Below are 18,956 nucleotides of genomic sequence, written 5' to 3' on the forward strand. Positions count from 1 at the left end.
ATCACACTGTATATACCACATTCTATATACTGGTTACCTATCACACTGCATATACCACATTCTATATATTGGTTACTTATCACACTGTATATACCACATTCTATATACTGGTCACCTATCACACTGTATATACCACATTCTATATACTGGTTACCTATCACACTGTATATACCACATTCTATATACTGGTTACCTATCACACTGTATATACCACATTCTATATACTGGTCACCTATCATACTGCATATACCACATTATATATACTGGTCTCCTATCACACTATATATACCACATTCTATATACTGTCACCTATCATACTGTTTATACCACATTATATATACTGGTTACCTATCACACTGTATATACCACATTCTATATACTGGTCACCTATCACACTGTATATACCACATTCTATATACTGGTCACCTATCACACTGCATATACCACATTCTATATATTGGTCACCTATCATACTGTATATACCACATTCTATATACTGGTCACCTATCATACTGTATATACCACATTCTATATACTGGTTACCTATCACACTGTATATACCACATTCTATATACTGGTTACCTATCACACTGCATATACCACATTCTATATATTGTCACCTATCACACTGTATATGCTACATTCTATATACTGGTCACCTATCATACTGTATATACCACATTCTATATACTGGTCACCTATCATACTGCATATACCACATTCTATATACTGGTCACCTATCATACTGCATATACCACACTCTATATACTGGTCACCTATCACACTGTATATACCACATTCTATATACTGTCACCTATCACACTGCATATACCACATTCTATATACTGGTCACCTATCACACTGCATATACCACACTCTATATACTGGTCACCTATCACACTGTATACACCACATTCTATATACTGGTCACCTATCATACTACATATACCACATTCTATATACTGGTCACCTACCATACTGTATATACCACATTCTATATACTGTCTCCTATCACAATGTATATACCACATTCTATATACTAGATACCTATCATACTGTATATACCACATTCTATATACTGGTCACCTATCATACTGTATATACCACATTCTATATACTGGTCACCTATCATACTGTATATACCACATTCTATATACTGGTCACCTACCATACTGTATATACCACGTTCTTTATACTGGTCACCTATCACACTGTATATACCACATTCTATATACTGGTCACCCATCATACTGTATATACCACATTCTATATACTGGTCACCTATCACACTGTATATACCACATTCTATATACTGTCGCCTATCACACTGTATATACCACATTCTATATATTGTCACCTATCATACTGTATATACCACATTCTATATAATGGTTACCTATCACACTGTATATACCACATTCTATATACTGGTTACATTTCAGCTATCATACTGTATATACCACATTCTATATACTGGTTACCTATCATACTGTATATACCACATTCTATATACTGGTCACCTATCATACTGTATATACCACATTCTATATACTGGTCACCTATCACACTGTATATACCACATTCTATATACTGTCGCCTATCACACTGTATATACCACATTCTATATATTGTCACCTATCATACTGTATATACCACATTCTATATAATGGTTACCTATCACACTGTATATACCACATTCTATATACTGGTTACATTTCAGCTATCATACTGTATATACCACATTCTATATACTGGTTACCTATCATACTGTATATACCACATTCTATATACTGGTCACCTATCATACTGTATATACCACATTCTATATACGGTCACCTATCACACTGTATATACCACATTCTATATACTGGTTACCTATCGCACTGTATACACCACATTCTATATACGGTTACCTATCACACTGTATATACCACATTCTATATACTGTCACCTATCACACTGTATATACCACATTCTATATACTGTCACCTATCATACTGCATATACCACATTCTATATACTGGTCACCTATCATACTGTATATACCACATTCTATATACTGGTCACCTATCACACTGTATATACCACATTCTATATACTGGTCACCTATCATACTGTATATACCACATTCTATATACTGGTTACCTATCACCTATCATACTGTATTTACCACATTCTATATACTGTCACCTATCACCTATCATACTGTATATACCACATTCTATATACTGGTTACCTATCACACTGTATATACCACATTCTATATACTGGTCACCTATCATACTGTATATACCACATTCTATATACTGTCACCTATCATACTGTATCTACCACATTCTATATACTGGTTACCTATCACACTGTGTATACCATATTCTATATACCGGTCACCTATCATACTGTATATACCAAATTCTATATACTGGTCACCTATCATACTGTATATACCACATTCTATATACTGGTCACCTATCATACTGTATATACCACATTCTATATACTGTCACCTATCATACTGTATATACCACATTCTATATAGTGGTCACCTATCATACTGTATATACCACATTCTATATACTGGTCACCTATCACACTGTATATACCACATTCTATATACTGGTCACCTATCAAACTGCATATACCACATTCTATATACTGGTCACCTATCATACTGTATATACCACATTCTTTATACTGGTCACCTATCACACTGTATATACCACATTCTATATAGTGGTCACCTATCACACTGTATATACCACATTCTATATACTGTCACCTATCACACTGTATATACCACATTCTATATACTGGTCACCTATCACACTGTATATACCACATTCTATATACTGTCTCCTATCATACTGCATATACCACATTCTTTATACTGGTCACCTATCACACTGTATATACCACATTCTATATACTGGTCACCTATCACACTGCATATACCACTTTCTATATACTGTCACCTATCATACTGTATACACCACATTCTATATACTGGTCACCTATCACACTGTATATACCACATTCTATATACTGGTTACCTATCACACTGTATATAACACATTCTATATACTGGTTACCTATCACACTGCATATACCACATTCTATATATTGGTTACCTATCACACTGTATATACCACATTCTATATACTGGTCACCTATCACACTGTATATACCACATTCTATATACTGGTTACCTATCACACTGTATATACCACATTCTATATACTGGTTACCTATCACACTGTATATACCACATTCTATATACTGGTCACCTATCATACTGCATATACCACATTATATATACTGGTCTCCTATCACACTATATATACCACATTCTATATACTGGTCACCTATCACACTGTATATACCACATTCTATATACTGTCACCTATCACCTATCATACTGTTTATACCACATTATATATACTGGTTACCTATCACACTGTATATACCACATTCTATATACTGGTCACCTATCACACTGTATATACCACATTCTATATACTGGTTACCTATCACACTGCATATACCACATTCTATATATTGGTTACCTATCACACTGTATATACCACATTCTATATACTGGTCACCTATCACACTGTATATACCACATTCTATATACTGGTTACCTATCACACTGTATATACCACATTCTATATACTGGTTACCTATCACACTGTATATACCACATTCTATATACTGGTCACCTATCATACTGCATATACCACATTATATATACTGGTTACCTATCACACTATATATACCACATTCTATATACTGGTCACCTATCACACTGTATATACCACATTCTATATACTGTCACCTATCATACTGTTTATACCACATTATATATACTGGTTACCTATCACACTGTATATACCACATTCTATATACTGGTCACCTATCACACTGTATATACCACATTCTATATACTGGTCACCTATCACACTGCATATACCACATTCTATATATTGGTCACCTATCATACTGTATATACCACATTATATATACTGGTCTCCTATCACACTATATATACCACATTCTATATACTGGTCACCTATCACACTGTATATACCACATTCTATATACTGTCACCTATCACCTATCATACTGTTTATACCACATTATATATACTGGTTACCTATCACACTGTATATACCACATTCTATATACTGGTCACCTATCACACTGTATATACCACATTCTATATACTGGTTACCTATCACACTGCATATACCACATTCTATATATTGGTTACCTATCACACTGTATATACCACATTCTATATACTGGTCACCTATCACACTGTATATACCACATTCTATATACTGGTTACCTATCACACTGTATATACCACATTCTATATACTGGTTACCTATCACACTGTATATACCACATTCTATATACTGGTCACCTATCATACTGCATATACCACATTATATATACTGGTCTCCTATCACACTATATATACCACATTCTATATACTGTCACCTATCATACTGTTTATACCACATTATATATACTGGTTACCTATCACACTGTATATACCACATTCTATATACTGGTCACCTATCACACTGTATATACCACATTCTATATACTGGTCACCTATCACACTGCATATACCACATTCTATATATTGGTCACCTATCATACTGTATATACCACATTCTATATACTGGTCACCTATCATACTGTATATACCACATTCTATATACTGGTTACCTATCACACTGTATATACCACATTCTATATACTGGTTACCTATCACACTGCATATACCACATTCTATATATTGTCACCTATCACACTGTATATGCTACATTCTATATACTGGTCACCTATCATACTGTATATACCACATTCTATATACTGGTCACCTATCATACTGCATATACCACATTCTATATACTGGTCACCTATCATACTGCATATACCACACTCTATATACTGGTCACCTATCACACTGTATATACCACATTCTATATACTGTCACCTATCACACTGCATATACCACATTCTATATACTGGTCACCTATCACACTGCATATACCACACTCTATATACTGGTCACCTATCACACTGTATACACCACATTCTATATACTGGTCACCTATCATACTACATATACCACATTCTATATACTGGTCACCTATCATACTGCATATACCACATTCTATATACTGGTCACCTATCATACTGCATATACCACACTCTATATACTGTCACCTATCATACTGTATATACCACATTCTATATACTGTCACCTATCACACTGCATATACCACATTCTATATACTGGTTACCTATCACACTGTATATACCACATTCTATATACTGTCACCTATCATACTGCATATACCACATTCTATATACTGGTCACCTATCACACTGTATATACTACACTCTATATACTGGTCACCTATCACACTGCATATACCACATTCTATATACTGGTCACCTATCACACTGTATATACTACACTCTATATACTGGTCACCTATCATACTGCATATACCACATTCTATATACTGGTCACCTATCACACTGTATATACCACATGCTCAGCGCTGGGCTCTCCCCAGGGGCAGCTGGCACACTTGGAGCTAGCAGCACTGCCGAGGGCTGGGGGAGCTGGCTGCAGCAGGGGCTAACTTTTACATACCCCGCTGCTGCCCTCCGTCCCCCAGAGTGGCAGAACCCTGTTGCCTCACCGCAGGCTCCGGTTCCGAGGCTGTGGTGCACCCCCCCTTCTTGTAGCGCTGAGGTGCCTCGAGCGTAGCTCCCACACCCCAGCACTCGCCATCCTTCTCACCCCCGCCGCTAGGGAGCCAGCTAGCCCGGTCCCCTGTGTGCGGAGCTGAACTCTGTGGCCTCGCCGCAGCGTCTGGCGGTGATCCGGGCTGCGGCACACCCCCCCTGCCGCCTAGCAGCCCGGGATGTTCATCCCGGCTGCCGCGGCTGGCCACCTCCGGTGGGCTGAGGCGCTGGGAGCAGAGTTCGTGGCCCCCAGCGGCAGTATCTCTGAGCTCTGCAGCGGGAGCAGATCTCCCGGCTGCAGCGGCTCTCCCTTTCTCCCTAGCACTGAGCTCCCGGACCTCAGCACACACACAGCGCCTCTCCCTTTCTCCCTAGCGCTGAGCTCCCGGACCTCAGCACACACACAGCGCCTCTCCCTTTCTCCCTAGCGCTGAGCTCCCGGACCTCAGCACACACACAGCGCCTCTCCCTTTCTCCCTAGCGCTGAGCTCCCGGACCTCAGCACACACACAGCGCCTCTCCCTTCTCCCCCGGCGTGCATACACAGGTCAGCGCGCCGGGGGCTCCCTCACTGCTGCGGTCGCAGGAGAGGTCCGGGACCGCGGCACACTTAAAAATACAGTATTAAAACACACGGCGCCTAGCGCCCAATACATTTCAAGATGGTGCCAAGCGCCCAGTGTCCTTGAATGTGGCGCCGGGCACTGAGGGTTTCCTCTTCAGTGCTGCGGCCGCCATTGTGCACGTGGTCTGGGGGGTCTCTTTGGCCACACACGGTATTAAGAACTGGGGTATGTAAACTTTTGATCAGGGTCATTTGGGTAGTTTCTATTGTCATTATGATGTAAAAAGAGTAAACACAGTTGTTTTACAATAAATGGCTTCACCCAACCACTAACCATGAGTGACAGAAACGTTTGCGAGTTATCATTCATATTCTCTGATAAATGGCCAGAAAATCACACATTCTGCTAGGGTATGTAAACTTATGAGCACAACTGTGTATGCTGGTGACCTGTATACTACATATACTATATATACTGGTGATCTATATACTACATATACTGGTGACCTATATACTACATATACTATAAATACTGGTGACCTATATACTATATATACTGGTGACCTGTATACTACATATACTATATATACTGGTGACCTTTATACTACATATACTACATATACTGGTGACCTATATACTACATATACTATATATACTGGTGACCTATATACTATATATACTGGTGACCTGTATACTACATATACTACATATACTGGTGACCTATATACTACATATACTATATATACTGGTGACCTGTATACTACATATACTATATATACTGGTGACCTGTATACTACATATACTATATATACTGGTGACCTGTAAACTACACATACTATATATAGTGGTGACCTGTATACTACACATACTATATATAGTGGTGACCTGTATACTATACATACTATATATAGTGGTGACCTGTATACTACACATACTATATATAGTGGTGACCTGTATACTACACATACTATATATAGTGGTGACCTGTATACTACACATACTATATATAGTGGTGACCTGTATACTACACATACTATATATAGTGGTGACCTGTATACTACACATACTATATATAGTGGTGACCTGTATACTACACATACTATATATAGTGGTGACCTGTATACTACACATACTATATATAGTGGTGACCTGTATACTACGCATACTATAAATACTGGTGACCTGTATACTACACATACTATATATACTGGTGACCTGTATACTACACATACTATATATACTGGTGACCTGTATACTACACATACTATATATACAGGTGACCTGTATACTACACATACTATATATACAGGTGACCTGTATACTACACATACTATATATACTGGTGACCTGTATACTACACATACTATATATACTAGTGACCTGTATACTACATATACTGTATATACTGGTGACCTGTATACTACACATACTATATATACTGGTGACCTGTATACTACACATACTATATATACTGGTGACCTGTATACTACATATGCTATATATACTGGTGACCTGTATACTACATATACTATATATACTGGTGCCTGTATACTACATATACTATATATACTGGTGACCTGTATACTACACACACTATATATACTGGTGACCTGTATACTACATATACTATATATACTGGTGACCTTTATACTACATATACTATATATACTGGTGACCTGTATACTACACATACTATATATACTGGTGACCTGTATACTACATATACTATATATACTGGTGACCTGTATACTACACATACTGGTGACCTGTATACTATATATACTGGTGACCTGTATACTACACATACTATATATACTGGTGACCTGTATACTACATATACTATATATACTGGTGACCTGTATACTACATATACTATATATACTGGTGACCTGTATACTACATATACTATATATACTGGTGACCTGTATACTACATATACTATATATACTGGTGACCTGTATACTACACATACTATATATACTGGTGACCTGTATACTACATATATTATATTTACTGGTGACCTGTATACTACATATACTATATTTACTGGTGACCTGTATACTATATATACTGGTGACCTGTATACTACACATACTATATATACTGGTGACCTGTATACTACACATACTATATATACTGGTGACCTGTATACTACATATACTATATTTACTGGTGACCTGTATACTATATATACTGGTGACCTGTATACTACACATACTATATATACTGGTGACCTGTATACTACATATACTATATTTACTGGTGACCTGTATACTACACATACTATATATACTGGTGACCTGTATACTACATATACTATATTTACTGGTGACCTGTATACTACATATACTATATTTACTGGTGACCTGTATACTACATATACTATATTTACTGCTGACCTGTATACTACATATACTATATATACTGGTGACTGGTGACCTGTATACTACATATACTACATATACTATATATACTGGTGACCTGTATACTACATATACTATATATACTGGTGACCTGTATACTACATATACTATATATACTGGTGACCTGTATACTACACATACTATATATACTGGTGACCTGTATACTACACATACTATATATACTGGTGACCTGTATACTACACATACTATATATACTGGTGACCTGTATACTACACATACTATATATACTGGTGACCTGTATACTACACATACTATATATACTGGTGACCTGTATACTACACATACTATATATACTGGTGACCTGTATACTACACATACTATATATACTGGTGACCTGTATACTACACATACTATATATACTGGTGACCTGTATACTACATATACTATATGTATACTGCTGACCTGTATACTACATATACTATATATACTGGTGACCTGTATACTACATATACTATATATATATATATATATATATATACTGCTGACCTGTATACTACATATACTATATATACTGTACTGGTGACTGCTGACCTGTATACTACATATACTATATATACTGGTGACCTGTATACTACACATATTATATATATATACTGCTGACCTGTATACTACATATACTATATATACTGGTGACTGGTGACCTGTATACCACATATACTACATATACTATATATACTGGTGACCTGTATACTACATATACTATATATACTGGTGACCTGTATACTACATATACTATATATACTGGTGACCTGTATACTACACATACTATATATACTGGTGACCTGTATACTACACATACTATATATACTGGTGACCTGTATACTACACATACTATATATATACTGCTGACCTGTATACTACATATACTATATATACTGGTGACTGGTGACCTGTTACATAGTTACATAGTTGTTGAGGTTGAAAAAAAGACAAATGTATACAACCTGTATAATTTATATTAATTACATTTAATTTATACACACCGCCATCCCAGCAGCGCTACACACCGCCATCCCAGCAGCGCTACACACCACAGCAGCACTACACACCGCCATCGCAGCAGCACTACACACCGCCATCCCAGCAGCGCTACACACCACAGCAGCACTACACACCGCCATCGCAGCAGCGCTACACACCACAGCAGCGCTACACACCACAGCAGCACTACACACCGCCATCGCAGCAGCGCTACACACCGCCATCAGCGCTACACACCGCCATCACAGCAGCGCTACACACGGACAGTAAGGAAAGAGGAGAGTGTCTATAGCACTAGGTAACTCTTAGGAGAAGAGAACAGATGTGTGTAAATAACGCACTGATAACACATCACTTTTATACAACAAATTATTCCAATATCTGTAAGAACAAGCAGCAAAGTAATGATGTAATAAATAGTAGAGAGAGAAATCGTGATAAGAAAACGTCTCCTGTGCGTCTGTCCTGCGTCCGGTTACTATCAGGGGTTCTGCGTGCAGTAAGGGAATGTGTAATGTTATAATGTGTCGGAGTGTAAATCATATACAGTATTCCCAGTATGGGTGTAGTACTGGTGACCGGCGGTCTCCTGATCCCGGCGGGGAGGGGCGAGTGCAGCAAGCCACGGGTTCTATTCCCACTCTATGGGTGTCGTGGACACCCACGAGTGGAAATAGTCCCTGTTGGTCGGCATGCCGACCATCGGGATAGTGAGCCGTCGGGCTCACGGAGGAGGTCATGTGACTGTCGGTCAGCTGACAGGCGGTCACATGACTACCACCCCCCAGTATATCTGTATACACAGACGCTGAGTCAGTAAGGGTGGTGGAGAACTGCGTACGTGCAGGTCCTGCAATCACACATCTGCCTGACTGATACGAGGAGGGACGGGGGCGGGCAGTGCTGGGGAAATGGTGGCGTCACCCCCTGTTTCCGGGAGTACCGCATTGCGTACGCAGTTTCCTTGGCCCCGCAAGCCACACTGTGGCGGCAAGCCTGAGTAAGCCTGCCGTCACAGATGCGATCGCAATGCAAATGCAGGAAGGAGGTGGTATGGAGGCGGGCGGTGGTATGCAGGGAGGAGGTGGTATGGAGGCGGGTGGTGGTATGCAGGGAGGAGGTGGTATGGAGGCGGTTGGCGGTATGCAGGGAGGAGGTGGTATGCAGGGAAGAGGTGGTATGGAGGCAGGAGGTGGTATGCAGGCAGGTGGCGGTATGGAGGTGGGCGGCGGTATGCAGGGAGAAAGCGGGGGAGGTGGTATGGAGGCAGGTGGCTATATGCAGGCAGGAGGTGGTATGGAGGCAGGAGGTGGTATGGAGGCAGGAGGTGGTATGCAGGGAGGAGGTGATATGGAGGCAGGAGGTGATATGGAGGCAGGAGATGGTATGCAGGGAGGAGGTGGTATGCAGGGAGGAGGTGGTATGGAGGCAGGAGGTGGTATGGAGGCAGGAGGTGGTATGCAGGGAAGAGGTGGTATGGAGGCAGGTGGCGGTATGCAGGCAGGTGGCGGTATGGAGGTGGGCGGCGGTATGCAGGGAGAAAGCGGGGGAGGTGGTATGGAGGCAGGTGGTGGTATGCAGGGAGGAGGCGATATGCAGGCAGGAGGTGGTATGGAGGCAGGAGGTGGTATGGAGGCAGGAGGTGGTATGCAGGGAGGAGGTGGTATGCAGGGAGGAGGTGATATGGAGGCAGGAGGTGATATGGAGGCAGGAGGCGATATGGAGGCAGGAGGTGGTATGGAGGCAGGAGGTGGTATGCAGGGAGGAGGTGGTATGCAGGGAGGAGGTGGTATGCAGGGAGGAGGTGGTATGGAGGCGGGTGGTGGTATGCAGGGAGGAGGTGGTATGGAGGCGGGTGGTAGTATGCAGGGAGGAGGTGGTATGGAGGCGGGTGGTGGTATGCAGGGAGGAGGTGGTATGGAGGCGGGTGGTGGTATGCAGGGAGGAGGTGGTATGGAGGCGGTTGGCGGTATGCAGGGAGGAGGTGGTATGGAGGCAGGAGGTGGTATGGAGGCAGGAGGTGGTATGCAGGGAAGAGGTGGTATGGAGGCAGGAGGTGGTATGCAGGCAGGTGGCGGTATGGAGGTGGGCGGCGGTATGCAGGGAGAAAGCGGGGGAGGTGGTATGGAGGCAGGTGGTGGTATGCAGGGAGGAGGCGATATGCAGGCAGGAGGTGGTATGGAGGCAGGAGGTGATATGGAGGCAGGAGGTGATATGGAGGCAGGAGATGGTATGCAGGGAGGAGGTGGTATGCAGGAAGGAGGTGGTATGGAGGCAGGAGGTGGTATGGAGGCAGGAGATGGTATGCAGGGAGGAGGTGGTATGCAGGGAGGAGGTATGGAGGCAGAAGGTGGTATGGAGGTGGTATGGAGGCAGGAGGTGGTATGCAGGGAGGAGGTGGTATGCAGGGAGGAGGTAGTATGGAGGCAGGTGGTATGGAGGCGGGTGGTGGTATGCAGGGAGGAGGTGGTATGGAGGCGGTGGTGGTATGCAGGGAGGAGGTGGTATGGAGGCGGGTGGTGGTATGCAGGGAGGAGGTGATATGGAGGCGGGTGGTGGTATGCAGGGAGGAGGTGGTATGGAGGCGGGTGGTGGTATGCAGGGAGGAGGTGGTATGGAGGCGGGTGGTGGTATGCAGGGAGGAGGTGGTATGGAGGCGGGTGGCGGTATGCAGGGAGGAGATGGTATGGAGGCAGGAGGTGGTATGCAGGGAGGAGGTGGTATGGAGGCGGGTGGTGGTATGCAGGGAGGAGGTGGTATGGAGGCGGTTGGCGGTATGCAGGGAGGAGGTGGTATGGAGGCAGGAGGTGGTATGGAGGCAGGAGGTGGTATGCAGGGAAGAGGTGGTATGGAGGCAGGAGGTGGTATGCAGGCAGGTGGCGGTATGGAGGTGGGCGGCGGTATGCAGGGAGAAAGCGGGGGAGGTGGTATGGAGGCAGGTGGTGGTATGCAGGGAGGAGGCGATATGCAGGCAGGAGGTGGTATGGAGGCAGGAGGTGGTATGGAGGCAGGAGGTGGTATGCAGGGAGGAGGTGATATGGAGGCAGGAGGTGATATGGAGGCAGGAGATGGTATGCAGGGAGGAGATGGTATGCAGGGAGGAGGTGGTATGGAGGCAGGAGGTGGTATGGAGGCAGGAGGTGGTATGGAGGTGGTATGCAGGGAGGAGGTGGTATGCAGGGAGGAGGTGGTATGCAGGGAGGAGGTGGTATGCAGGGAGGAGGTAGTATGGAGGCAGGTGGTATGGAGGCGGGTGGTGGTATGCAGGGAGGAGGTGGTATGGAGGCGGGTGGTGGTATGCAGGGAGGAGGTGGTATGGAGGCGGGTGGTGGTATGCAGGGAGGAGGTGGTATGGAGGCGGGTGGTGGTATGCAGGGAGGAGGTGGTATTGGGGGGGGGCGGTAGGGAGGTGCTATGGCGGCAGTATGGAGGTGGGAGGTGGTATTGAGGCTGGCGGCATGGAGGGAGGAGGTGGAATGGAGGCGGGCGGCGGTATGGAGGCGGGAGGTAGTATGGAGGCAGGTGGTGGTATGGAGGGAAGAGGCGGTATGGAGGCAGGTGGTATTGAGGCGGGAGGTGGTATGCAGGGAGGAGGCGGTATGGAGGCGGGTGGTGGTATGCAGGGAGGAGGTGGTATGGAGACAGGTGGTGGTATGGAGGGAAGAGGCGGTATGGAGGCAGGTGGTATGCAGGGAGGAGGTGGTATGGAGGCGGGCGGTGGTATGTAGGGAGGAGGTGGTATGCAGGGAGGAGGCGGTATGGAGGCAGGTGGTATGCAGGGAGGAGGTGGTATGGAGACAGGTGGTGGTATGGAGGGAAGAGGCAGGTGGTATGCAGGGAGGAGGTGGTATGGAGGCGGGCGGTGGTATGTAGGGAGGAGGTGGTATGGACGGAGGCGGGCGGCGTTATGCACATCCTCCGGCATTTACGCAATATCTTACGGAACGATAATGAAATGTTACTATGTATACAGAGCGCTCCGCGTTGCGGTAAATGCGGTTACACTCATTCCATCTTCATAATTTTCTGGGTGGTATTCAATTATTTTCACCCCCTTCCACACCCGTTCTGTTTCTGCTGACGGGCGTGGTACAGATCCTGATTACTATGGGCGCGATAACGGGGATTGGGTGTGATATATCATATGAATACCGCCCTCTGAACGTGAGCTGAGAATCTGGTACAGGGAAATAACCGCTCCTTATCCGGCGCTGTGCAGGTGATTGATGATGTAACGACGCGTCGGCTCGCTCCTTATCCGGCGCTGTGCAGGTGACTGGTGCGCTAACGATGCGTCGGCTCGCTCTTTATCCAGCGCTGTGCAGGTGACTGGTGCGCTAACGACGCGTCTGCTTGCTCCTCATCCAGAGCTGTGCAGGTGACTGATGCTGTAACGACGCGTCGGCTCGCTCCTTATCCGGCGCTGTGCAGGTGACTGATGCTGTAACGACGCGTCGGCTCACTCTTTATCCGGCGCTGTGCAGGTGACTGATGCTGTAATGACGCGTCGGCTCGCTCTTTATCCAGTGCTGTGCAGGTGACTGATGCTGTAACGACGCGGCGGCACGTTCCTCATCTGGCGCTGTGCAGGTGAATGATGCTGTAACGACGCGTCGGCTTGCTCTTTATTCAGCGCTGTGCAGGTGACTGATGCTCTGACGACGCGTCAGCTCATACACTGCGTTTTATAATGAAGTAAATCACGTTTCATCGGATCAGCGCGGCCCCTTACATGGCAGCCTGTATCAGGGGCAGCGATCGGCGAGTAACACATTAGTGGCTTTGCAATGTTGTCGCCAGTACGCAGGAATAACGCACAATGCGCAGAGGACGATCTACCCTAGATACCGTCATGATGACATCACACAGCGGTCTCGGTATAAGTAGAATGGGATCTAGTCCTCCGTAGCGCTGCGAGTAATCGCGAGTGTGAGTGTCAGCGCTATAAGGGCAGAATCTATATATTAATAGGTGCGGGGTTATGAATCCGCCGCCCATTTATCTATAAATACTCGGGCCCTGCGCGTTCTGTTTCCTGTCGGCGCTATGACGCTGCCGCCCACTCGCCTATATGATGTAGGCTGCTGGCTCTGTCGCTGTAGAATAATCAGCCACATGGAAACTTTGGTTAGCCACTAGGAGGACGTCATTAGCTCGTTACTACACTGAGCGCGGCTGAGGTGAGTGTGTGTGGTCATCACATGAGCCGCGTCTCCACTCCTCTATGTTCTCCTATGCGTCTGCCCTTGTGATGTCACCGTTACTTCCCGCAGCTGATTATACACCAGCAATAGCTTCTGGTAATGCCTGCAGATTGCACATACGTGGTGCTGACGTGTTCCCGGTGATGCCTGCAGACTGCACATACGTGGTGCTGACGTGTTCCCGGTGATGCCTGCAGACTGCACATACGTGGTGCTGACGTGTTCCCGGTGATGCCTGCAGATTGCACAAACGTGGTGCTGACGTGTTCCCGGTGATGCCTGCAGATTGCACAAACGTGGTGCTGACGTGTTCCCGGTGATGCCTGCAGATTGCACATACGTGGTGCTGACGTGTTCCCGGTGATGCCTGCAGATTGCACATACGTGGTGTTGACGTGTTCCCGGTGATGCCTGCAGATTGTACATACGTGGTGCTGACGTGTTCCCGGTGATGCCTGCAGATTGCACATACGTGGTGCTGACGTGTTCCCGGTGATGCCTGCAGATTGCACATACGTGGTGCTGACGTGTTCCCGGTGATGCCTGCAGAATGCACATACGTGGTGCTGACGTGTTCCCGGTGATGCCTGCAGATTGCACATACGTGGTGCTGACGTGTTCCCGGTGATATATGCAGATATGCAGATTGCACATACGTAGTGCTGACGTGTTCCCGGTGATGCCTGCAGATTGCACATACGTGGTGCTGACGTGTTCCCGGTGATATATGCAGATATGCAGATTGCACATACGTAGTGCTGACGTGTTCCCGGTGATGCCTGCAGATTGCACATACGTGGTGATGACGTGTTCCCGGTGATATATGCAGATATGCAGATTGCACATACGTGGTGCTGACGTGTTCCCGGTGATATATGCAGATATGCAGATTGCACATACGTGGTGCTGACGTGTTCCCGGTGATACATTAATCTTACATGTAATAAAATCCTCTGACTTCTATATAACATTAGGGGTCATTCCGACCCGTCCGCACGTAGCGGTTTTTCGCTGCGGTGCGAACAGGTGCGGAATGCACATGCGCGGCGGGATCAGTGCGTGACGTTACCCGGCGACAGGGGTCGCCAGGTTACGTCGTGGCTACCGAAGGAAGCGGTCGCAGCGGCTACCACTAAGAAGAATGACAGGAAGGAGGCGTGGCAGGGCGGATCCGGACCGTTTGGAGCCGTTTTCGGGGAGTGGTGAGTAAAACGCAGGCGTGTCCAGCAGAACAGAGGGCGGATGTCTGACGACAAAGCCGGGCCCAGCATCCCAGAGATCGTCGCACAGGGTAAGTATGTCCAGGGCTGCCCTGCTAAGCTACAATACACTCCCCCATAGGCATGGACTATTGATCGCACCCTGCTAAGCTACAATACACTCCCCCATAGGCGTGGACTATTGATCGCACCCTGCTAAGCTACAATACACTCCCCCATAGGCATGGACTATTGATCACACCCTGCTAAGCTAAAATACACTCCCCCATAGGCGTGGACTATTGATCGCACCCTGCTAAGCTACAATACACTCCCCCATAGGCGTGGACTATTGATCGCACCCTGCTAAGCTACAATACACTCCCCCATAGGCGTGGACTAGGGATCGCACCCTGATAAGCTACAATACACTCCCCCATAGGCGTGGACTATTGATCGCACCCTGCTAAGCTACAATACACTCCCCCATAGGCATGGACTATTGATCGCACCCTGCTAAGCTAAAATACACTCCCCCATAGGCATGGACTATTGATCGCACCCTGCTAAGCTACAATACACTCTCCCATAGGCGTGGACTATTGATCGCACCCTGCTAAGCTAAAATACACTCCCCATAGGCGTGGACTATTGATCGCTCCCTGCTAAGCTACAATACACTCCCCCCCATAGGCATGGACTATTGATCGCACCCTGCTAAGCTAAAATACACTCCCCCATAGGCATGGACTATTGATCGCACCCTGCTAAGCTACAATACACTCTCCCATAGGCGTGGACTATTGATCGCACCCTGCTAAGCTAAAATACACTCCCCATAGGCATGGACTATTGATCGCACCCTGCTAAGCTACAATACACTCCCCCATAGGCGTGGACTATTGATCGCACCCTGCTAAGCTACAATACACTCCCCCATAGGCATGGACTATTGATCGCACCCTGCTAAGCTACAATACACTCTCCCATAGGCGTGGACTATTGATCGCACCCTGCTAAGCAACAATACACTCCCCATAGGCATGGACTATTGATCGCACCCTGCTAAGCTACAATACACTCCCCATAGGCATGGACTATTGATCGCACCCTGCTAAGCTAAAATACACTCCCCATAGGCATGGACTATTGATCGCACCCTGCTAAGCTAGAATACACTCCCCCATAGGCATGGACTATTGATCGCACCCTGCTAAGCTACAATACACTCCCCCATAGGCGTGGACTATTGATCGCACCCTGCTAAGCTACAATACACTCCCCCATAGGCGTGGACTATTGATCGCACCCTGCTAAGCTACAATACACTCCCCCATAGGCATGGACTATTGATCGCACCCTGCTAAACTACAATACACTCCCCCATAGGCGTGGACTAGTGATCGCAGCAGCAGCTAAAAGTTGCTGACTGCGATCAACTCGGAATGACCGCCATAATCTTCCGCTATACATGTGTGACCCAATGCACCGCGTGGTGCCAAGCAATCACAGACCTGTCTGGCGCCCACAGCACTGTGACTAGACACGCAGCACACTAACAGCATTCCCCATATCACTGTGACTAGACACGCAGCACACTAACAGCATTCCCCGCATCACTGTGACAGCACAGCGCACTAACAGCATTCCCCGCATTGCTGACAGCACAGCGCTGCTCCCCTGTGATACTGGCTGTTAGCAGAGCGATTCTCTATAATAAATCGATGGTTTACATATAAATCAGAGGATTTGTGATCTGCACTTTAATGGAAATATTAATTACTGTTGTAAATGGGATCCGGTCATGTGACCGGCGCTCGGGATCCCTGCGATCACAATGCTGACGTCGGGTTCCTGCACGCTTTCCATGCCGACTGACAGGGACTATTTCCACGACACCCATAGAGTGTGAATAGTGTGCTGGCGGCATTATGGCGGGTGGGAAGCCATTGTCAGGATAAATCATATGTAATCCCATGCTAGACATTGTGTGTTCCTGATGTCTCTGTCGCCCTCTTGTGTCTCCTGTGTGCCGTTGCAGAAGTGGAAGCGCTGCTACGTCCTCCTGTATCCGGACTCCCCATTTGGCGTGGCGCGGCTGGAGTTTTATGACTGGAAGGACGGCACATTGGCTGGAGAGAAAATATACACTCGCCGAGCTGCCGACCGCAAAGTTGTACGATTGGCAGAATGTATCCACGTGGCACCTGCGCCAACAGAGAACGGGCACAAGGAAAACATGGCGGCTTTCATCATTGGTACCAGTGACAAGACAATGCTCCTATCCGCAGAGCGCGCCTTGTGCGACGAATGGGTACAGAGACTAAGCGAACTTGCTTTCCAGGTAAGTACACATCTGTAGGGGGGGGAGCGAGGCCACAAGGGCACTTCAGCACTTACGGTAGGACTGAGTGTAAGCTCTTCAGTGCAGGAACTTCTATGCTAACGTTCTAGGCGTAGTACAGCACAGGAGGACACGGCAAGCGTTCTGGGAAATGGTGAATGAAGGGGGCACCGGAGGGGCAGTAGAGGGTTATGCCCCTCATAGGTCACTCCATAAACTGCCGACACTAATGTTTCTGGTACACAGCATCACATATGAAGAATGGGTGATAGGAAGACCCCAATCACATATCAGCGGCCAGGAAATGGGCAGAGGCCAGGGACTGATCAGAAACTTAATCTGCGAATACAAATGTCGTCTGTCAGGCTTGTTTGCCGATGGCGATACAAGATGCCGGCACAGCGAGGGGAATACACTTACACCATTCAGCGTCCGTACCACAGACGC

The 18,956-nt window shown here is 45.8% G+C and overlaps 1 protein-coding gene across 1 annotated transcript in view; it reads left to right on the forward strand.

Annotated features, from left to right (window-relative positions):
- The window catches only part of DOK1 (docking protein 1), a 103,778-nt gene that overhangs the window by 14,726 nt on the left and 70,096 nt on the right, over positions 1-18,956 (forward strand). Inside the window, exon 3 of the mRNA XM_063925855.1 lies at positions 18,207-18,509. Within this exon, the coding sequence (XP_063781925.1) occupies positions 18,207-18,509 (303 nt within the window). The remainder of the gene's footprint in view (positions 1-18,206; positions 18,510-18,956) is intronic.

The sequence above is a fragment of the Pseudophryne corroboree genome, chromosome 1 (genome assembly GCF_028390025.1).
Source record: "Pseudophryne corroboree isolate aPseCor3 chromosome 1, aPseCor3.hap2, whole genome shotgun sequence".
NCBI classification, from domain to species: Eukaryota; Metazoa; Chordata; class Amphibia; order Anura; family Myobatrachidae; genus Pseudophryne; species Pseudophryne corroboree.